The sequence below is a fragment of the Gigantopelta aegis genome, chromosome 1, assembly GCF_016097555.1.
Source record: "Gigantopelta aegis isolate Gae_Host chromosome 1, Gae_host_genome, whole genome shotgun sequence".
NCBI lineage: Eukaryota > Metazoa > Mollusca > Gastropoda > Neomphalida > Peltospiridae > Gigantopelta > Gigantopelta aegis.
In genome coordinates, this window is record NC_054699.1 from 26,677,446 (window position 1) to 26,701,069 (window position 23,624).

The following is a 23,624-nucleotide window of genomic DNA, read 5'->3' on the forward strand; positions in this document are numbered from 1 at the left end:
GCCAGTGCATCACGACTAGTATATCAAAGGCTGTGGTATGTGTTAGCCTGTCTGTGGAATGGTGCATATAAAAGCTCCCTTGCTGCTAATCGAAAATAATTAATAGCCAATGAAGTGGCGACAGCAGGTTACCTCCCTCAATATCTGTGTGGTCCTTAAACCATATGTCCGATGCCATATGACTGTAAATAAAATGTGTTGAGTGTGTCATTAAATAAAACATTTCCTTCCTCCTTGTACCAGAATCATAAGCATGATTTAGTATACATGCTTTGGGATTCTGTCTCATAATTTTACTCTTGCTTCAGACCCAAAGTCTCGGGTTAGCAGAAGCATGAAATCATGCTAAATTCACTGCCTACAGGTAGTACTAAACCAAATAACTTCCAGCTGGGTCAAAGTTCGAGGTGCACCCAACTTTTGATAGTGAAGTGCCTGTCACAAGTCCTGTGATTGGTTATAACTGTGAGTGTGTTGGTTGCAAAAAATAATAATTTCATCTGGGTAAAAATTTTTTTAAAAAATGCAATTTTATTTCATCTTGTACCAATGTGTCAAGTAGCCGCATGGTTGATATCTAAACCCACTATCAAAATAATTAAATTTAAATGAGGGTACGACAGTGTGACACACGGTAATAGATGGTTCAGTGTATTCGGTAGTGGGTTATACATTTAGGGCCCTACTATTTGTGTCGCCAGGAACGGTGATGCCATTTGCTAAAATACAGGGCATTATCCCATGGCAGACCGATATCAAAAGACTATAACAGCGACATCTAATCCGTTGTTAATTGATGAACAAAAAAAGTATCATCTTGTATCGGCAGCTGTGACGCATTATCCAGACCGCCACATGTAATAGGCCAAGCAGAGTCATTGCATGTGCGGTTACCATTAAAGTAAATTGTTTTCCTGATTGCTGATAACCACATGTCAGCGAAGTGTTAAATTAGAAAACAATAGGTAAATAAAACAAACATTGAAATATAAAGCATGACTGGGGTTTACTTGATTGAGATTAACCTGTCATCGCGATTGGTGATTTCCAAGTTCTTAGCCTAAAACATGTGCAAGATTAACTACCACGTGACGTGTCCAACCAATCAAAACACGCATGTCATTAGACTTGAAAGGGAAAAGTAAACAATGCATGCTGTAACTGTGGCGATGTAGAGATAGCATGTTACCTGGTGGTCAAGTGGATTATTATTATATACTGATTGCGTTGTTGATATTATTCGATGACAAACGTCACAATCAAATTTATTAAACGAAATTTCAGCCCAGAGAAAAAGAAAAAAAACCCAAAATACGATCGAGCAATAAAGAGTGGGGTGGAAACCACTAGCCCTGTGGGCTAGTGGTTTTGCGTTTCTCACTAGCCCAAACTTAAAAACCACTAGCCACGGGCATCAGGCTAGCAGATTTGTCAAACTCTGGTACCTGTAAAAAAATGTACTAAAATTGTGTGCAGAACTAGGATAGTCATAGACGCTACCCGTTATCTCAGAAACGAGCAGCTTGACCCCCAATTTTTCTGATTCACTTTAAGTGTGAGGGGTGGTAGTATTTATATCCGTGGCATTTATGTGTTGATTGATACACTGCAGGTAGGAGGTTTAGCCATGTATATGTTACTATTGTCGTCTGTGGGATTTGATTTGGTAGTATACACCCTACCTGTACAATAAGTAACATGTATATTTTAGGGATCATTTTATTCAGTATCGCATCATAATTCGCTACACAAGTTTCAGAGATCACTACACAATTTTAAGACATTAAACAGTACAAATGAGTCTATGACCAGAAATGTCATGGATCACAGTTTTGAAAACAAAATGTTCCTTGTTTTTTTAATAAATATCTTCATGCACCAGTGTATGTCTACCTTTGGAAATGCTTGCAATAAATTTTGATCCTCCATATCATGTTTGAAATGCTTATCACTTCCTACATACATTAGCAGATGTCATTCCCCAGCTTCTGAGTGTGATTGAGTGATGTGATTTATGAGAATGTAGATAGTGTGTTTGATAAATACATGTAGTTATTTGACCCACTCTGGACCGTGCCATCACAAACAAGGACAGCTGCCTGTGTACAGCAGGGTTTTCAATCGCTATCAAGACCAGTCTTGCTTGGGGTGTCAGATTAAATACAAGATGAATGTAGCAGAATATTGAAGATGCAGATGGCTGGAATCTATAAAGTCATCAGTTTAATAAGGTTTGAGTTGGCAGACCTTCTAAATGGACATTTGTGTATAGCTGTGCATGAATCATGTAACAGAATTTTTATTTTTTTACAAATTTCACCTCACAATTCAAGTACATTGTCTTGCCCAACAAAGAAGATAGTCTTGCAATGCCTACCAGCCCTGGAAAAAGGGTAATGGATGAATGAATTGATTGATGGATTGGTTGGTGGGTGAGTGATAAAACATGGTTGATTGGTAGGTGGGTGGTGTAGGATGGTTGATTGGTAGGTGGGTGGTGTAGAATGGTTGATGGACAGATGGATCAGTTGATGGATGGGTTAGTGGGTATGTGGTATAGGATGGTTGATGAATGAATGAATGGGTTCATGGGTGTGTAGTATTGGATGGATGAATGGGTTAGTGGGTGGGTGGTGTAGGATTGTTGATAGACAGATTGATCAGTTAATGGATGGGTTGGTGGGTTCGTGGTATAGGATGGTTGATTGGTGGGTTTGTGGTGTAGGATGGTTGATTGGTGGGTTTGTGGTGTAGGATGGTGGATGGATGAATGGATTGAATGATAGATGAGTTGGTGGGTGCTGCACATAGTATAGGATGGATGGATGGATGGGTTGGTGGAGGTGGGGTGTAGTGGTGGAGGTGGGGTGTAGGAAGGTTGATGGATGAAGGAATGGAAAAAAGGGGTAGGTGAAAAGATGTGAGAATGAGTGGATCGATTCATGCATCATGAATGAACAGAGTGGGTATGGTGACATGTTTAGAAAGATGAACCAAGTTAAAATTGTTATAGTTGTGTAGAATGCATGCAGTTAATGGTAAAGTATTTCTGTAGCCTGCTAGCAATTCACAGCTCTCATTGGAAAATGTTTTGTTTTAGGCAATTTTCAGATATACTAGCCGGCATTAATAACGCAATTTCCTTTTGTCAAAATAATATACGTTCCGGTTGGACTTCGTTGACGCTATTCGTCAATGTACATGGTACAGTGGTACACATTATTTCAGCAGCATGTAAAGGTCGACTTCCGGCCTGTTCCCAACATAAGGGGAACAACGCTAAAAACGCATTATCCGGTAAATCGCGCACACGCAACCACTTGGCGAAATAACACTTTTCACGTGCATTTCCTGATACCGGGCACACTCAGAACACGCGGGTGGCAATGAGTATCTCACTCCTACACGATGACTCGGTTGAACAACGCCGATCGGAATCAAGCCATTGGCTTGTTGAATGCCGGAAACTCGCAATTGCGGGTAGCACAATGGTTCCACGTGCACCCGTCAACCATTAATCGGCTCCTCAACCGATATCAGACGACAGGGACCGTCAATGACCGCCGTCGTTCGGGCACACCACGCGTAACGACCAATAGACAGGACCGGAACATACGGTTGCGGCACCTGCGCAATCGGTTTTTGACAGCCGCAAGCACTGCCAGGACTGAAGTGGGAACCAGGGGACGACTCATCAGTGCCCGAACTGTCCGGAGACGTCTTGCCGCAGCACGACTGCATTGCCACCGACCCTACCATGGCCTTATCCTCCTGCACAGACATCGTCAAGCAAGACTCTTATGGGCCAGGAATGGTGTGCATTTGCGACCCAGGAGATGGCGAGATGTCATCTTCTCGGATGAATTGAGATTTAACGTGAGTGTCACGGACAGACGTCGTTGCATTTACCGCCGTTGTGGAGAACGTGTCGCGCAGGCCTGTGTTCTGGAGAGGGACCGCTACGGGGGCGGCGGAGTCATGGTTTGGGGCGCCATCAATGCTGACTTCCGGTCCGAACTCGTGGTGGTACAGGGAAACCTTAATGCGCAACACTACGTCGACAACATCCTGCGGCCGGTCCTCCTCCCATTGATGAGACGGCATGGCGGAAACAGGCTCATCTTCCAGCAAGACAACGCTCGGCCACACACTGCCAGGCGTACACAGGCGTTTCTTCGTGCCCACCATGTCACTGTGTTGGACTGGCCAGCAGTTTCCCCGGACATGAACCCAATAGAGCACATGTGGGACGAGCTGGGACGTCGTGTTCAAAACCAACCGAATCCACCACAGAACTTCGCTGAGCTGCAGCAGGCATTGCAGCATCACTGGGCAGCCATCCCACGACGTGTGGTGAGGCGCCTGTGCATGTCCATGCCTAGGAGGCTGCAGGCGTGCATCGCAGCACATGGAGGTCACACGAAATACTGACCCCCATGACGTTGACATCGCCAGAGACGTTATGCGCGATTCACTGTTGGCGGCTGACAGTGCCAGTCAGATGGGCCAGTGGTTGGTCTCACTGGTGGTATCAGTTTCATTTTTGTGGGATCTCGCATAATAAAATAAACCATGATCATTTCCGAGATTGCGTTTTTATTGCCGCCTAGTATACATGTATTTCCTTGAAAACTATTGAAAATTGCTTAATTTTAAGGACAATTTTATTAACCAAAGACTAAACGTAAACATTAGCAATCAGCTAATTAGGCAGTGGACATGTTGAGCCCTAATAATAAGACCTATTTCTCATTCCAGCCAGTGCACCACGACTGGTATATCAAAGGCTGTGGTATGTGCTATCCTGTCTGTGTGATAGTGCATATAAAAGATCCCTTGCTGCTAATGGAAAAATGAAGCGGGTGTCGTTTCTAAGACTATATGTCAAAATTACCACATGTCTGACATCCAATAGCCGATGATTAATAATCAATGTGCTCTAGTGTTGTTGTTAAAGAAAACAAACTTTATTTGATAATAAGGCATGCATTTGCTGTATTTCAGCTGTGTTTCTCTATGAATGGTAAAGTATTTCTGTAGGCTGTTAGTAACGTGTCCTGTATTTGCTGTATTTCAGCTGTGTTTCTCAAAAGGAGATATCATCACAGTGACACAGGCACTGGATGAGGGATGGTGGGAAGGCACCCTCAACGGAAAAACAGGATGGTTTCCTAGCAACTACGTCAAAGAGGTCAAAGGTGGTAAGTGTGTTCTATTTAAATTGCCACGTGTGTGAGTGTGTGTGTGTGTGTGTGTGTGTATGTATATATACATACATGTATATATATGTGTGTATATATATATATATATATATATATATATATATATATGTATATATATATATATATATATATATATATATATATATATATATATATATACACACACACCTGTATTTCACATGGTGGACATAGCCCAGTGGTAACAGTACTCGCCTGATGCACGGTCGGTCTAGGATCGATCCTCTTCAGTGGGACATTGAGCTATTTCTTGTTCCAACCAGTGCATCATGACTTGTATATATCAATGGTCATGATATCTGCTATCCTGTTTATGGGATGGTGCATAAAAAAATCCCCTGCCACTAATAGAAAAATATAGAGACTTTTCTCTCTAAGGCTATCTGTTTGAATTACCAGATGTTTGACATCCAATAGCCGATGATTAATAAATCAGTGTGCTCTAGTGGTGTTGTTAAAAAAATAAGTTTTTTTGTTTGTTTACTGTAATACTAACCAGTTCTGGCATGTGTAACAGAAGATTATCTGTTTTCGCAAAATATTTTTTATCAAACAGGTTACACAATGCTTTTAAATTTACATTACATTCAGTACCACATAACTTCATCCCATTGGTCCAGTTGTAGCAACAAGAGTTTGTTCAATTCTTGATGAATGTAGAGATTAAGTCATCAGGGATCGTCATCCCTGATGACATCGTTTTATATTGGTAATTTGTCTTACTGAGCGTTATTGTTTTAACTAAAATAATAATTCAAAATAAAATATGAACTTTTTATTAGTATGTATGTTTCAAGTTTAATTATCAGTATTGTCTGTTATTTCTTTTATGTTTACATGTATCTGTGTATGAACAAAAACAAATCATCCATAAACTTATGTGAGAACGGCTTCGCCGATTCACAGTTTGGAGATGATTTTTTTTTTCATACCCAGTTGAACGTAAAAGAAGTAAACAGACAATCCTTCAGTAGGCTATATACCGATAGAAAGAAATAAGGGAACATACAAGTAGTAACAGCAAATATTGACTACAACCAAAACCCTCGTCTAACAGTATCAAGAAGCTATAGCTGTGTTACTCACAATCAACTCCATATTAGTGACATTCAGTGCCTTTGTTTCTTTCCATTAGAATATATGTTCCTGATAGAGAATATTTAATAATCAAAATATTTTATTCTTTTAACTGTTTTAGATAAAAAAAAAAAAATTTTAAAATGGAATGTAATGGATTTTTTTTTGTTTTTTTTTTGTCTGCATTGTTTATTTAGATATTTCAAATTGAATATCACCAATAAAATTTCATCTTCACTTTTCCTTTACATATTAAGTTTTCAAGTGTAATTGGGATTACGCTTTTCATACAGATATATTTCCTTTCTTCTTTCACATGAATGTATTATCATAATAGAAAATGCAATAAGAATAATATATGTATTTCATGTACATATATTTCTTTATTTCTTTCACCTATTATTTCAGTAATTGTATAATACATTGTAATTCATGTGTTAATCATGTAATATTAATATTTCATGTGCACTTTTATTTCCAGATCTTAGTAGCAAGGCTAACAGAGCTTCGGATGTTATTTCGTACAAGAGAGAAAGCATGCAGCTCTACCACAACGTGGTAAGTACACAACCGTAAAACCAAGTAGCAACCCATTCATTTGTAGATGGTTTCTTAAAGTCAGTATTTTAAAATTATTTGTTTATCCCTCCATACCACCTTTCTTTTCCTATCCTTTGAATTCCTTCTTAGTTCTTCCTGGTCTGGCATCTTTTGTATCTTTTAACTTCTTTTGCTGTCCAACTACATGTAGACATCCTAGTCTGTTTCCAGCCGTAATATATTCTTGTCTCTGGTCGGCCATCCGTGCCACACACCTGCTAATTCCCATCAGCTTTAGCCACATTGGACAGGGTACATGTATTACTAAAGAGTTAACCAAACCAACCTCCCTTTAAACAAAATTGAGGGGCGTGATTAATTGCGCCTCTAACTTAGATTATTGGCAGCAATTTAACATATTACTATATTATTTAACCTTTTTGCAGTACTATTTCTTGTTACAGGGAGCTGATAATTACTCTTTGAAGTATTCTCAGGGGAGCTATGGGAGGGGGGTGAGGGTAGCCAGGTTGATGCATGTAGCTACACTTAAATGGCAGTGTCTGTAAAAAATAAAACAATTTTTAATCAGATTGAGATTCCACTATGGTAAACGTTCTATAAACTTTCTGCTTTTTTTTTTTTTTCAACTATTGTACTGGTAGTGTTCTTTGCTTTTCCAGGTATTGAAAAATATCATAGAAACGGAGAAGTCTCACGTGGAAGGAATGAACAAGGTGTTACAGACGTACATAAAACCACTGCAGAACGCTGGAGTGTAAGACGTGCTTAATATTTGTGTTTTTAACTTGTCAGGGTGGGATTTAGCTCAGTTTAGTGGGATGTATCACTTTGATATACCGGCGTCGTGGTTAGGCCATCGGTCTACAGGCTGGTAGGTACTGGGTTCGGATCTCAGTCGAGGCATGGGATTTTTAATCCAGATACCGACTCCAAATCCTGAGTGAGTGCTCTGTGTAAACCACTTGCACCGAGCAGTGATCCATGACTGGTTCAACAAAGGCCATGTTTTGTGCTATCCTGCCTGTGGGAAGTGCAAATAAAAGATCCCTTGCTGCTAATCGGAAAGAGTAGCCCATGTAGTGGTGACAGCGGGTTTCCTCTCAAAATCTGTGTGGTCCTTAACCATATGTCTGACGCCATATAACCGTAAATAAAATGTGTTGAGTGCTTCGTTAAATAAAACATTTCTTTCTTTTACTTTAATATGTATTAATATTTTCAACCATGCATATGGGTAATATTTTTTTTTCTTCACACTTTGGGTTTTTGCAATGCCTCAAGATATTGAGCTGACATTTTGTGTATAGCTTTATCATGTCCTGTTACAGATCAAGTTTAACATTCATGGCGATTTACCCATTTTTCACAGAGTTGTATCCCTTGAACTTAGGAGGTATTGAAAATTAGTTTTCTGGACTTTTTTCTTTTTTTTGCAGTGCCTGAAAATATTGAGAATAAAGTGTGTATATAGTGTTATCATGTACTGTTACAGACCAGGTTTAACTTTCATGGCAATTTACCCGGTTTTTTTACTGAGTAATGGCCCTTGAATGTAGGAGATACCAAAATTTGTTTTCTGGACTTTTTTTTTTTTAATGCCTAAAGATATTGAGGTTACATTTTGTACATAGCTGTATCATGTACTGATAGAGATCAAGTATAACTTTCATTGGCAATTTACCCATTTTTCACAGAGTTATGGCCCTTGAATTTAGGAGATAAGAAAATATGTTTGGCCCAGTAGGGGACATGTATGAATTGCTTTAAAGGAAGGAAGAAAATGTTTTATTTAACAATGCACTCAACACATTTTATTTACGATTATATGGCGTCAAACATACATGTATAGTTAACCTTTAGACTACTGGATTAATTTTTAACAAAAAGCACGTTGAGTGGGTACAAGTTTATAATTTTTACTCACATATATTCACTTAAATGTTTTATAAATACATGAAATAAAGTTCATATATGAATCGGTAAGTATTATTTTTGTGTCTTTTTTTTTTAATTTTTATTATTTTAGATCGGCTAATGGTGATTAAAATTAGGCAAAAAATCGAAAAAGTTGCGTTTACTTACGGACATTTGTGGCCAGCTGTCCAGTATTTATGTCCATTATTCCCGATAACAGTGGTTTTCTGACCAGAATTTTTTGTTAAACCCGAACTACAATTCGTATTGCAATATTTGGTAATTTTCGTTGTTGGTAAAACGATCAAATTTATTATCAAATTAGCTGTCACAATCAGCTATCGATCCTTGAAAATGACTGCGACGTGCCGCCATTGTTGTCAAGCGAAAATAGTTGCCGAAAACCATTTTTTGAACTCAAAATTTCAAGGTATTTTCAATTGAAAAAATCAAAACAAACGCCACCATTTTGAAAAAAAATCTTTTTTCTTTAATTATATTTCCGTTTCCGGTGAGTGTCGTGTGCAAAATGGCGGGAAATATGAATTGGGGAATGCACTGTATACAGTGTACAGTATATCGACTGACGTAATGTCGGGCGAGATATCTCGCCTGCAGTACTCAGAAGGTTAAGGGTATTGCTTTAAAGGAACAGACCCTAGTTTTTAAACACTACGACATATTTTTCACTATTAAAGCTGATTTTAATAATTTAAATGAAAAGTATTTACATTTTATTATTTAGAATATTCATTTTCATACACCTGAAGTGGTTCTGGTCATCAAGGTGTTTGTAATCATCCATAATGCATTTTTTTAAAGTCTTAAAATGCACATTCGCCTGAGAAGTAATGGTTATCGAGCGAGGCTCTAGTCTATTTTTAGATGATATTTTCAGGTTTAAACATCACAAACTTCACCGTATCATTGTTATAACCGTATCCAAATATTTTGCAGGTTTGTAGATTAACTAAACTTAGTGTCCATTTTCACAGGCTAAAACTAAGGTATGTATGTGCCTTTAACAGTAATACTTGTTAAAACCTGTCATACATTGTGATTTCAGATTGTCGCCAGCGGAGTACTCTCAGTTAGTGGGCAACATAGAGCAGATTGATGCATTCCAGCACATGTTTCTAGCCTCCCTGGAGGAGTGTGAAAAGTAAGTGATGTCAGCTTATTCATCAGGTTTAGCTCCACTGGTTAATTACTATTACATGTACCTGTGGATCTAACAGCACCCCATTGGAGCTCACGTCCAGTTTACCTTTCATTTGACCAATGAAAACCTTGTTTGCAAAATCATGCCAATGATTTGAAAAGAATTTGAAAACATTCGGGATTATGCCGAGGGTATACGAAATGATTTGTGTGAATTACGAAGTATGCCGGAAACTAATTTCAATATAAAATTTTATATAAATTTTACGAAAAAACCCCAACGTGATGCACTGATGGTATAGCCATAAATCTGTTTATACCAGTATACAATCTAGAGTTTATTACTGCACTTTTCCCCCTGTTTTTTTAATGTTGAAATAGACCAACAAGTTCACCTATTATATATATATAGTCTCGCCTGGTATTTTTAGAATTTGTATGCTCCCGAATAACACTATAAAACGTGAAGTATAATTGGTCAGTATTTAAATTGTTATTTATAGATGAAATGTCACCTGGACATGGGAGTCCATACAATGCTATTAGATCTGGTAGACCAGTAGAACTAATTTAATCAGATTGTGCAGTGGTAAAGCGTTCGTCTGATGCGCGGTCGGTCTGGGGTCGATTCCTGTCGGTAGGCCCATTGGGCCAGTGCACCGCGACTGGTATATCAAAGGCCATGGTATGTGCTATCCTGTCTGGGATTGTGCATCTAAAAGATCCCTTGCTACTAATGGAAAAAATGTAGCGGGTTAAGATTATACGTCAAAATTACCAAATGTTTGACATCCAATAGCTGATGATTAATAAATCAATGTGCTCTAGTGGTGTTGTTAAACAAAAAAAACTCTCTCATCAGATTTACGTATCAATACATGTATACATATTCATTAAGAATATACATGTAAGTACACTTTTCTGACAGTCTAGTTATCCATTTCAAAATGGTTTTAAAGTTGAAGGTTGTTGAGTGATAAATAGTAGAGTGAAACATCTCAAAACCGGACCCTCTGTAAACCGGAATTCCCGTAAAACAGGACTTTTGCAGACCCTTTTTAAATATCTGAACACAAAAGAACCTCTTTAAACTGGATACCTCTTAAAACCGGACATTTTACTTGGTCCCGAGGGTGTCCGATTTAGATTAAAATGTTAAATAGTAGTTGCTAATAAATTTTCAAATTAATCATCAAGTGTAGATACTAGTAATAAATTTTTTTATTAAAAATGTTTCTGGGCCCTGTTCCACAAAGCAATCTAAGCATTTCTGTCATCATAAATACCTACATGTACCATTGCGACCATTTCTATGATTGCTAGCTCGTTCCACGACACGGCATAGCTTAGGGTCATAAATTATGGTGAAAATTTACAGTTCGTATGAGGCAGTTTTAAGCGACTAACGTAAATGTCAAATGGCAGTTAAATACTGATTTGATGATTTTCTATGAAGGATACAAACTCTTTATGTAAAAAGTTATCTAATATACAAATAATACCTTTTATGAAAGTGCATTCGATGAAAAAACTCCGCAAGGCTCAATGGGTAGGTGTAAACCACTTGCACCGACCAGTGATCCATAACTGGTTCAACAAAGGCCATGGTTTGTGCTATCCTGCCTGTGGGAAGCGCAAATAAAAGATCCCTTGCTGCCAATCGGAAGGGTAGCCCATGTAGTGGCGACAGCAGGTTTCCTCTCAAAATCTGTGTGGTCCTTAACCATATGTCTGACGCCATATAACCGTAAATAAAATGTGTTGAGTGCGTCGTTAAATAAAACACTTCTTTCTTCTTTCTTTCGATGAAAAACATCTAGGCAATATGACCTTCACATGAAAATACAGGGGATAACTCATGCCTTAGGCATTCGGCAAAAATTGCCTAGCAAACAAACTGACAAAGTTACTCTATGGATGTCCAGTACCATTGAATACATATCAGATGTTCCAAATAGTCAGAAACAAATGTATTATTTAACTAATTCGCACTTCTTCGTAAAGAAGATTTTAATCGTTAAAGGGGCACTTAAGACTAGCGTAAGGTTGCTTTGTGGAACGGCTGTAAAGTTTACATGTGCCAGCTGTAAAACTGACCTTAAGTCACTACAATTATCTTTAGCTATGATTCTTTTATGGAATGGGGCCCAGGTGTTTATCTGCACAGATATATAAACTTTTCCGCATACTAGATTCTAAATAATGTGCATTTAAATATATTTTATTTACATGTTTCGGAATTTTATTTCTTTTGGTTGTGTTGTTACAGGTTACCCCCAATGAAAAGACGAATTGGAGGTGTGTTTATGGAGCATGCTCCCGAGTTGAAGACCCTGTACATGGATTACTGTGGAAACCACCCCAAGGCTGTCTCCATCCTGCAGTGCAGAAGGTGAGCACTGTAAACATCATTCATATTGCAAACCAGCCTCAGTGGTGTAGTTGGTAAGCCATCGGACTACAGGCTGGTAGGTACAGGGTTCGCAATCTGGTACCGGCTCCAACCCAGAGCGAGTTCTTAAGGGTTCAATGGGTAGGTGTAAGACCACTACCGTATATCTTCGCCTGTAAGTCGATCTCGGCTATAAGTCGAGTCCCTAATTTCAAGCCATGAAAACATATATTTTTATTGACTCGTTTATAAGTCGACCCATGAAAAACAACTTATAAATATTGAAGTATTTCTTACTTTCAGCACATGAGAACAATAATGTACAATATTTGAACAAAAGAAAATTATTTTACAAACTTCGGTTTTCACGTTTTGTACATCGCAATATTCCAATCCAATCCAATATTTATTTACATGCTCATATACCACGAAGGTTTCAAGCATGTCTGTCCTGGGCATAATCTCTGGCCTTTGCCAGTGACTAAGTCCAGGACAGAAAAGGGTGGGGGATAAGTTTGAAGTGGGCAGATTTTGGAATAAGAATTTAGTTGTGTCCAGCGACTGCGCGGACCGACTAGTAGACACCGAAAATGGGCCGTGTTCTGACTGGCTGAATTTCGATTCCTTCGGGTCTAACTATGCTAAAGTCTACGGAGAATTGCACCTAACATCATGTCCGGACTAAAAATTTAAACCCAAAAATAAGTTTGACTGCTCGGCCAAAAAGGTTTTAAGGTGATTTGAGCAATTGAACGGGCGCCAAAGTAAATTGCGTTGGACTATTTATAAAAAATAAACATAAAGATTTTGAAAAGCTCGATCGAAAAATTTTAAAGTCCAACTAAGCCCAAAAAAGGAGGATACCTGTCCTAGGTAAGGTTGTACTACTTCGGGGAGCTTGGAGTGTCTCGGAGCGACGGCAGCTTATCCCTGATCTGCTGTAGATGTTGGACCACCTTGGAATAGTCGGGGCCGCAGACCGCTTGTAGCATCCTGTGGATCGATGTTGTCGAGTTCAGCAAACAGGATGCACTGTCTGTAGGTCTGGTTTTCGGTGCGAACGACTATTCCCTTGGTTCCATTGATCTTGGAATGAAGCTCGTAACTGCTGCCGTCCTCCATGGTCTTCCAGTGGTGGTTCGAATATCCTCCCCGAAGTAGTTGTGGTTTCTGCGTGTCCCCCTGTATGTACTGGTGGAGATGACGGCGAAGTCCACTGATGGCAATTCCATTCGTCGTCAACAGGGGGAGCGGATTCCGGCGGCGGCTTGGTCTTGGCGCTGGGTGGTCGGTGATGTTGCCTTCCTTTTCGTCGCCGGAACAACAAGTCCATGTGGCGACGGGACGGGAGCGGTCGTTGTTGACCGCTGCACCGGAGTCGTCGTCTTTGGGGTGGAGGTTGAAGTCGGTGGTGGCACACTCGTCCGTTTGAATCTCACGATTTCCTGGGTGGTGTACGGCCGTTCCGGGGATGCAGGCTCCACAAGTGGTTGCGTCCTCTCCGGAGGACTCGGTGGGGGCGGTATCACAGGAGGGAGCGCCACTGGCGGTTGAGCCACCAGCTTTGTCCCCCCCTGGGCCTTCCCTAGCACCGGTTTCTTCCTTCTTCTTCCTCTTCCAGTCCCCCCTTTCCGTTTCTGTGGAGGCGGGTCACCATACACCAAAGTCACGGTCGCCCGTGACCCGGTATACGTGACCCGGAACTCCAACATCGGGCCGAAGCTGGCAATCAGTCCCCCCAGGTGGGGGGGCATCTCGAGAGCGCACGTTGACACGTCCACCTTCATCGAAGGACAGCTGGAGAAAGCGCAATATTCCAATCAAACTACATAGCATCAAAACGAAATATTCCCTTAGTAGATAATGAAAGCTGTTTGACTGTTACCGTATGGCACTGTACAGCATGGTTTTGTGCACTGACAACAACTTTATTTATAAACACTGACAACAGATCACTACGATAAAACTGAAAGTACATGTATCATCGGTTAATCACATGTTTTGCCGCCATATTAATACATGTAAGGAGAATAACTCTGGAAAGTACACTGGTTTTTGTACCAAATGATGTGTGTCCCTATTGGTCTAGTGAACTGCAGAGATCAGTCTTAAGTTATTTTAAGGGAAGGCTCAGTAATATTCATGACGTTAATCACCGACAAGACATTGTTTGAACAACCATTAATGACAGTGAGCAGATTTCAAAATAAACTCAGGCAACAGGTAGTTAGTATTGTTTACATTTTAGCTATTAGTGATGACTGTTATTTTAACTAAGTGGACTGTTGTCTTGGCATGTGAGCGACATCGCACGCCTTTTCGCATAACCAAAACCGTTCTAATGCCAAAAAAAACAAATGGTTATTAAAAATAAATGTGTCAAATTAACACATTTGAGTATAAATACAGGGCATGCTTCAACAATAAAACTTGTAAAATAATCCCCAAAAGGGTAATATTTTTGGGTGAATTTTTTTTATCCTCTTTATAAGTCGACCCCCCAAGTTATAAACTAATTTTTGGGTGAAAAAAAATCGACTTATAGGCGAAGATGTATGGTACACCCTCTTCTTTCTCACTATCAGACAGACAGCCCAGATAGCTGAGGTGTGTGCCCAGGAAAATGTGCTTGAACCTTAATTGGATATAAGCACGAAAATAAGTTGAAATCAATCAATCATATTGCAACGCATTTCCCCCACCCCTGCAGATACACACCATAGTGCATGTTTGCGATGTGTTCATTTTTAAAACAACCGACATCACCTAAAGCTCACTCTAATCTGAAAAATAATTATGTAACCCAGTGTGGTGTGTTTACAACTGGAAGTAACTATACTCTTAAAAAAAAGTAGGGGTACCTGAAATATTAATGTTATACGTTTTGACCACAGACATTCTGGTAAAGAACGTTAGGTCTGTTTATCAACACACCGAAACACATTCCATAGTTTGCACGTGCATCACCCGTAAACATGCGTGACAATTTCCAGGAAGGTCAATTAATCACTGTGGAATATTATTTCTGTCAATATTTTTCATTCTGTTGATCATACAGTTGTTATTGTTTTGTTTTTGGTCATTTTAATTCTTTGAATTTGCAATTTAATGATAAAAAAACGTCAACTTTCAAATTTCACTTTTTGGTGGTCATAAAAACTACTGAACTACTGGTTGTAGTGTTTGCCCAGTTAATTCACTATTATCATATAACCATTCCCCACTGCTAATATACCCTACAATTTTGGCAATTGTAAATTCTTATTAGAGTTTCCCTACTTTTTTTGAAGAGTATATGTTGAAAGTGCACTGATGCCCAACAAAATGCATTGAGTTTTTAAATTTCAAAAGAATAATACATTATAAGGAATGCTATTTACTGGCATGCAAATTCGCTGTGCTCGCACAGTTTACCGCATTTTAGGAGCCATTCCTGCAATTTGTGCAGATCCGAGATCTCAAAATGCCATTATGGCATGTTCTAAGGCGGTTAAGGTTTGGGCTACTACTAACCACCCTGGTTAGTTGTTCTTCCATTTTGCTTGCACCAAGCGAAGCAGTAGTCTCATGGTTTATATAGTGGTTTATTTAGCGGCTTCTACTATATCCAGAGGGGAGTGACCACAATCTCTTACCCTTCCCCCTGCTTGGTTGCTGTACGCTTCTTTGCAGTTACCCTCTCTTTTGGTTCTGACCTGTACCATGACTGCATTTAAGTGTGAAATGATTGAATAGATCTGTATTGTGCAATTTAATAATAAGATAATTGTTTGTTATATACAGTGGACTCTGTCTAAACCGGACTCACTTCGTACCGTCGAAATAGTCCGGTTTACATAGAGGACCGGTTTAGACAGAGTTCATCCAGAGTTATGGTTCTTGAATAATCAACAACTTGCGATCAACAATGACATTTAAACCCATGGATGGTTGGGAGACACAGTCAAACAAGCCAGACTTGCAATCGATTATTTCACAGACATAAAAAAAAAATACCTAAAGGGACATTCCTGAGTTTGCTGCAATGTTTAAGATGTTATCGACTAACAGATACTTTTTAATCATTGTAATTACATATCAAATATATTTTTCTGCATAAAATATTAGTGGCTACATAGCTAGCGTGTTTCTGGTCTTTCTAATATTTGTACTAGGTTAAATTTCATTTTATTTCCTAAAACATTATTTATTCGTACGTACTAAATTATTTGAATACAAAATCCAGATCTAACGGCCTACGACAATAAGAGTAAATTTTTCACGAGTGTGATTACATCTTGTATTTGATCTTGCGACGGCGTCCTGATTACCCGGCAAGTGACGATCATTGTTCAACTAATTAAGCAGCCCGTCGTTCAGTCAAATCCCAATCTGGTGTAGACAGAGGTAATTAATGCATGAACGGTTCTTTCATTCTTGATTTTTGATCCGGAGTCTGGAGTCCGGAGTAGACGGAGTACGGATTAGGCAGAGATTTATACCTAAGAGATAAATGGTAGCTGGACGGGACTTTAGAAATGGACTGGTTTACGCAGAGATCCAGATTACACAGAATCCGGTTTAGACAGAGTCCACTGTAATTGTAACCAAAAGTATTCATTGTGACATTCCAAAGTATTTCATCTCTATGAATATTAGTGCAATATTTATTTCACTAACAATGTCACTTTTTTATTTCTTTTCTTCTTCTTTTTACCCCAGAGAGGACCTGAATCGTTTTATGGAGAGTGCGGGAGCTACCCCTCCTGGATACATGACACTGACAACAAATTTATCAAAACCATTCACTAGGCTTGATAAATACCCAAGTTTACTGAAGGAACTGGAAAGACATATAGAGGTAATTGAATAAAAAAGAAAAGAAAAGATGGTCGTTATTATTCAGAATCATAAGATAAGTTAGTTAAAGTTTACAAATGTCGTATTGTGAAACATGTTTATATTACACACCCATCTATAAAGAATATGTTTGGTGTGTGTTGAGTGAATATGTTTGGTGTGTGTTGAGTGAATATGTTTGGTGTGTGTTGAGTGAATATGTTGGTGTGTGTTGAGTGAATATGTTTGGTGTGTTTTGAGTGAATATGTGAGGTGTGTTGAGAGTGAATATGTGAGGTGTGTGTTGAGTGAATATGTGAGGTGTGTGTTGAGTGAATATGTTAGGTGTGTGTTGCGGGAATATGTTTGCTGTATGTTGCGGGAACATGTTTGGTATGTGTTGCAGGAATATGTTTGGTGTGTGTATTGTGGAAATATGTTTAATGTGTGTTCGAAAAATATGTTCTTTGTGTGTTGCAGGATTATGTTTGGTGTGTGTGTGTTGTGGGAATATGTCTGATGGGTGTTACAGGAATATTACTGATGTGTGTTACAGGAATATGTCTGATGGGTGTTGCAGGAATATGTCTGATGTGTGTTACAGGAATATGCCTGATGGGTGTTGGGGGGGGGGGGGGGGATATGTCTGCTGGGTGTTACAGGAATATTACTGATGGATGTTACAGGAATATGTCTGATGGGTGGGTGGGGGGGATATGTCTGATGTGTGTTACAGGAATATGTCTGATGTGTGATACAGGAATATGTCTGATGGGTGTTGCATGAATATGTCTGATGGGTGTTGCATGAATATGTCTGATTGGTGTTGCATGAATATGTCTGATGTGTATTATAGAAATATGTCTGATGGGTGTTCCATGAATATTACTGATGAGTGTTGCATGAATATGTCTGATGGGTGTTGCATGAATATGTCTGATGTGTCTTCCAGGAATATTTCTGATGGGTGTTGCATGAATATGTCTGATGGGTGTTGCATGAATATGTCTGATGTGTGTTATAGAAATATGTCTGATGGGTGTTACACGAATATGTCTGATGGGTGTTGCAGGAATATGTCTGATGTGTGTTATAGAAATAAGTCTGATGGGTGTTACAGGAATATGTCTGATGGGTGTTGCAGGAATATGTCTGGTGTGTTCCATGAATATTACTGATGGGTGTTGCATGAATATGTCTGGTGGGTGTTACGGGAATATGTCTGATGGGTGTTACAGGAATATGTCTGATGGGTGTTGCAGGAATATGTCTGTCATTTCAGGAAAGTCACCCAGACAGAGGAGACACGCAGAGAGCTATAGCTGTATATAGAGAAATAGCTGTGAGTATTGTTACAGTTATTATACTAACATAGAAACACTGTATCTCATAGCTATATCTGTATATAGAGAAATAGCTGTGAGTATTGTTACTTATTATACTATAGCTGTATATAGAGAAATATAGAAACACTGTTTATCTCATAGCTATAGCTGTACTGTGAGTAGTTATTATACTAACATAGAAACACTGTAGCTATATATATAGAGAAATAGCTGTGAGTATTGTTACAGTTATTATACTAACATAGAAACACTGTATCTCATAGCTATAGCTGTATATAGAGAAATAGCTGTGAGTATTGTTACAGTTATTATACTAACATAGAAACACTGTTTCTCATAGCTATAGCTGTATATAGAGAAATAGCTGTGAGTATTGTTACAGTTATTATACTAACATAGAAACACTGTATCTCATAGCTATAGCTGTATATAGAGAAATAGCTGTGAGTATTGTTACAGTTATTATTATACTAACATAGAAACACTGTTTCTCATAGCTATAGCTGTATATAGAGAAATAGCTGTGAGTATTGTTACAGTTATTATACTAACATAGAAACACTGTTTCTCATAGCTACATATATTGTTGTATATAGAGAAATAGCTGTGAGTATTGTTACAGTTATTATATTATATCTGCATTAGTCCCACATCAAAACTGTTTCTCATAGCTATAACTGTATATAGAGATTTTTTGTTTGTTTGTTAAACAATATTTATTCATTAAATGAAGGGGACTGACAAGACAGCGGTAGGCCTATATACATATAAATGCCTCTTCATGAAAATTGCTGTGAGCATAGTTACAGTTACTATACCAAATCTGCATCAGTCCTACAGAGAAACTCTTGTTTATCGTTGATGTCAGAGATAAACAGTTTTAAGTTCATCTAGTACCTGGGAACACCATCTGTATGTAGAGAAATTGCTGTGAGTATTTCCAATTTAACTTTAATGGGTGTTTTTTCTTTTTTTCTAGAATTCCTGTTTAGAAATCCGGAGACTAAAGGAGATGGAACATGAGATAATCACAAGTACTATCAAAGGCTGGGAGGGGGAGGTCAGTACAATGTATTTCTGTGTGTATAGCTAGCTCTCTTTATCTCTGTCTGTCTGTCTGTCTGTCTGTCTGTCTCTCTCTCTCTCTCTCTCTCTCTCTCTCTCTCTCTCTCTCTCTCTCTCTCTCTCTCTCTCTCTCTCTCTCTCTCTCTCTCTCTCTCTCTCTCTCTCTCTCTCTCTCTCTCTCTCTCTCTCTCTCTCTCTCTCTCTCCACACCACAACTGGTATATCAAAGGCCGTGTCGGTGGCCCATTGGGCTATATCCTGTTCCAGCCAGTGCCCCACAACTGCAGTAACAAAGGCTGTGTTGTGTATTATCCTATATGTGGGATGATGGATATAAAAGATCAGTACAATGTCTTTCTAAGTGTCCATAGCTAGCTCTCTCCGTCATCTATCTGTCTCTCTCTTCTCTCTCTTCTCTCTCTCATCTCTCTCTCATCTCTCTCGGGCTCGTCTCTCGGTCTCTCTCTTCTCATCTCTCTCACTCTCTCGCTCTCTCTCTCTCTCTCTCTCTCTCTCTCTCTCTCTCTCTCTCTCTCTCTCTCTCTCTCTCTCTCTCTCTCTCTCTCTCTCTCTCTCTCTCTCTCTCTACCGGCCTCGGTGGCGTCGTGGCAGGCCATCGGTCTACAGGCTGGTAGGTACTGGGTTCTCTCCCAGTCGAGGCATGGGATTTTTCTCTCTGAGTGAGTGCTCTGCAAGGCTCAATGGGTAGGTGTCCACTTGCTCCGACCAGTGATCCATCTCTGGTTCAACTCTCTCTTTGTGCTATCCTCTCTCTGGGAAGCGCAAATAAAAGATCCCTCTCCTCTCGTCTCTAGCTCTCTGGCTCTCTCGGGTCTTCCTCTAAAAACAGTCTCTTAATCTCCATATCTTTGACGTCTCTAGCCTAATAAGTCTCTGTCTGCTCTAGCTCGTAGTCAATAAAACTCTTCTCTCTACTCTCTCTCTCTATCTCTCTCTCTCTCTCTCTCTCTCTCTCTCTATCTCTATCTCTATCTCTATCTATCTATCTATCTATCTAAACCAGTATCTTGCTTATACTAAATCTTATTTTGCTTTCTGTTTGTTTGTTTCAGGAGATTAGTATTCTCGGTGATGTGGTTCACCTCTCACAGGTGCAGGTCCACAAACAGACGGGGGAGAAATACGACCGGATATTTGTTTTATTTCCGGGAGTCCTCGTCATGCTGTCGATGAGTCCCAGACTTAGTGGTTATCAATATGAGGTATGTTTTCACTTTTGTTTAAAACCTTATTCTTTATATGGGGGTGGGTGGGAGGGTTTTTTACTTGGATTTAGTGGGATGTAGGTTAGTGGTAGTGTGCTTGTTTATAAGAATCTTTCCTGTTCAAATCGATATTTCAATTATTAGGGGAACACTATTACTAGAACATTTAGTTTTTTTGTATATAGCAGAAGCTGAAGACTATTAAGATTAAAAGAAAATTAAATAAATAAAAAGCAAAAAAACCCAAACAAGTGTAAATAGTTGTTATAATATGTTTTTAGTATTTTAGCATTTATGAAATGTGTTAGACCAGGAACCCACAGAACATTGTTAAATAGTTTTGCCGACGCCATATAACCGTAAATAAAATGTGTTGAGTTCATCGTTAAATGAAACATTTCCACACATTTTGTCATGGTTTTGTTGCTTTCAGAAGTGAAAAAGTGTTGTTACTTTCTGTCAGTGATACATGTATTAGTTAATTCACTTTTATATGTTTTTCCTTTCAGGGTAAACTTCCTCTGAGTGGTATGACAGTAAATCGTTGTGAAGATTCTGAAACATATCCTAATGGTTTTGAAATATCAGGTATCTATCGGTGAAGAGTACTTGAGGAAACAAATGGAAAAAATTACATGAGTGACCATTGCATAGCTTTTATCTTGAAACAAGGTGTTTTTTTTAAATGTATCTAATAAGCAAAAGGAGTTTGATACATTTTTAAATAAGTTCTAAGATAAATATATAGTATTCTATTCCTTACATATCATCAAAAACAATGTTTAAAATAAATTTAAATGTCTTTTTTTCAACTAAAACTTATTTAATGCACTCAAGTGGTAATTAATTTATGCGTCACATAGTCATCAGTTACACATCACTAAACAATCAATTTCGCTCGTCCTTATTTTTATAGATGATATGGCTTTGGTGACCAAGATATCACCTTTGAGCAACAGATCACAACTTTTAAAATAGATCTCCAACATGTTGAAGAGAATATTTATTCACAAAGGGTCACCTCTTACACCGATGTATAAGAAATACTAGTAAACTAAACATCAGTTAAAAACTGACTTAAAATGTAGAAAGTTAATTAATAAAGCAACGAGTAGACATTGTCTCTCAGTCATTAGAGTAAGTCTACTAATACTTTATTCATTCATTTTTATCACTCTTCCGGGGCTCGAATTTAACGAATCTACCGACGGCAGTTGCCATTGTTCAGATATAAATTGCATGACTTTTGTGCCTCCTCAACCATGGCAAAATAGATACACTTGGTGTACGTTATCTGCCAATATTTGACATTTGCACATTTCACATACACAAAAATTGCCATACATGTAGGCAGGCTTATAATTGCTGTTGGTGGGCTGTGTCACCCAAGGCATTTCTTTTAAAAATACCTGTGGGAGACCAATTCTTAAGTTCGAGCCGTGTCTTCTCATTATATACTGATTCTTGTACATGGAACTTTATACCAATCTGAAAAGGGAAGTAACTCTTATTAAACACGTATATAGGCAACACACTAATTAATCTTGCTTTCAGTTCTGATGATATAATGAACCCTGTTTTTACACAGTTGTTTTGGGAGTCCCCTCCTCCCCCATTCCTCTGTCAAGACATTTTGTTAAAAAAAAAATTAAACTGCTTCCATCTTAAAATAACACATTAAAAAAAACAAAAAGTGTTAAAAATCAAACCGAATTGCCATAAGAAAGTACAATGGTTTTAATTTTGTTGCTAGGAATAGAAATTTAATATGATATGTTTACATAACAACTAAACGCTCTATTTCTGTTTATTTCCAGGGAACATGATAGAGAAAATGGTTGTGACGTGTGGAACGAAGATCGAAGTGCACCCGTGGGTAGAAATTCTCCGACAACAAATCAACCAGTCATATCATTCCGCATCCAGCAAACCCCAGAGTCTTAAGGTTTTTATTGTTGCCAACCAACATATTTTGATTTAACTCGTATGTGTAAAAATGGGAGAGCTTATTACAGAGTTTGAAATAGTGTCCTGCGAAAAGTGAATTGCAGTCCTTTTTTTTAGACTTGGCAGATGAAATAGAAATTCACCTACTAAAACTATCCAAAAACATTGCAGGCCAGGCCTGGTGCTTGTAAAAGTTTTCGAGTCTAGACTCGAGACACTAATGTTATGATAAAGCCATACAAGTTGTATGTGTGTGATGTCATTAGAGATTGAGTTTGGACTCTAAAAGTTTTATAAGCACGGGCTCTGGTGCTTATAACAATTTTAGAGTCTAGGCTCGAGACACTAATGTTATGATAAAGTCATACAAGTTGTATGTGTGTGATGTCATTAGAGATTGAGTTTGGACTCTAAAAGTTTTCGAGTCTAGACTCGAGACACTAATGTTATGATAAAGCCATACAAGTTGTATGTGTGTGATGTCATTAGAGATTGAGTTTGGACTCTAAAAGTTTTCGAGTCTAGACTCGATACACTAATGTTATGATAAAGCCATACAAGTTGTATGTGTGTGATGTCATTAGAGATTGAGTTTGGACTCTAAAAGTTTTAGAGTCTAAACTCGAGACACTAATGTTATGATAAAGCCATACAAGTTGTATGTGTGTGATGTCATTAGAGATTGAATTTGGACTCTAAAAGTTTTATAAGCACAGGCTCTGGTGCTTATAACAATTTTAGAGTCTAGACTCGAGACTAATAGAGTCTGAGACACTGATGTCATGACAATGCCATACAAATTGTATGTGTGTGACGTCATTAGAGATTGAGTCTGGACTCCATTTTATAAGTACAGGCCTTGTCATTTTGCAAG

The 23,624-nt window shown here is 38.6% G+C and overlaps 1 protein-coding gene across 5 annotated transcripts in view; it reads left to right on the forward strand.

Moving 5' to 3' along the window:
• Positions 1 to 23,624, forward strand: part of LOC121373069 (rho guanine nucleotide exchange factor 7-like) — a 102,760-nt gene that overhangs the window by 28,009 nt on the left and 51,127 nt on the right. For all 5 annotated transcript variants that reach the window (XR_005958028.1, XM_041499530.1, XM_041499536.1 and 2 more), the window contains exons 3-13: positions 5,078 to 5,201; positions 6,799 to 6,875; positions 7,541 to 7,635; positions 9,862 to 9,957; positions 12,226 to 12,348; positions 17,050 to 17,188; positions 18,449 to 18,508; positions 19,492 to 19,572; positions 20,651 to 20,800; positions 21,313 to 21,391; positions 22,621 to 22,748. Coding sequence is in view for 4 of the 5 variants with exons in the window: in XM_041499530.1 (XP_041355464.1) it covers positions 5,078 to 5,201; positions 6,799 to 6,875; positions 7,541 to 7,635; positions 9,862 to 9,957; positions 12,226 to 12,348; positions 17,050 to 17,188; positions 18,449 to 18,508; positions 19,492 to 19,572; positions 20,651 to 20,800; positions 21,313 to 21,391; positions 22,621 to 22,748 (1,152 nt within the window). In the remaining variant the exon portion in view is untranslated. The remainder of the gene's footprint in view (positions 1 to 5,077; positions 5,202 to 6,798; positions 6,876 to 7,540; positions 7,636 to 9,861; positions 9,958 to 12,225; positions 12,349 to 17,049; positions 17,189 to 18,448; positions 18,509 to 19,491; positions 19,573 to 20,650; positions 20,801 to 21,312; positions 21,392 to 22,620; positions 22,749 to 23,624) is intronic.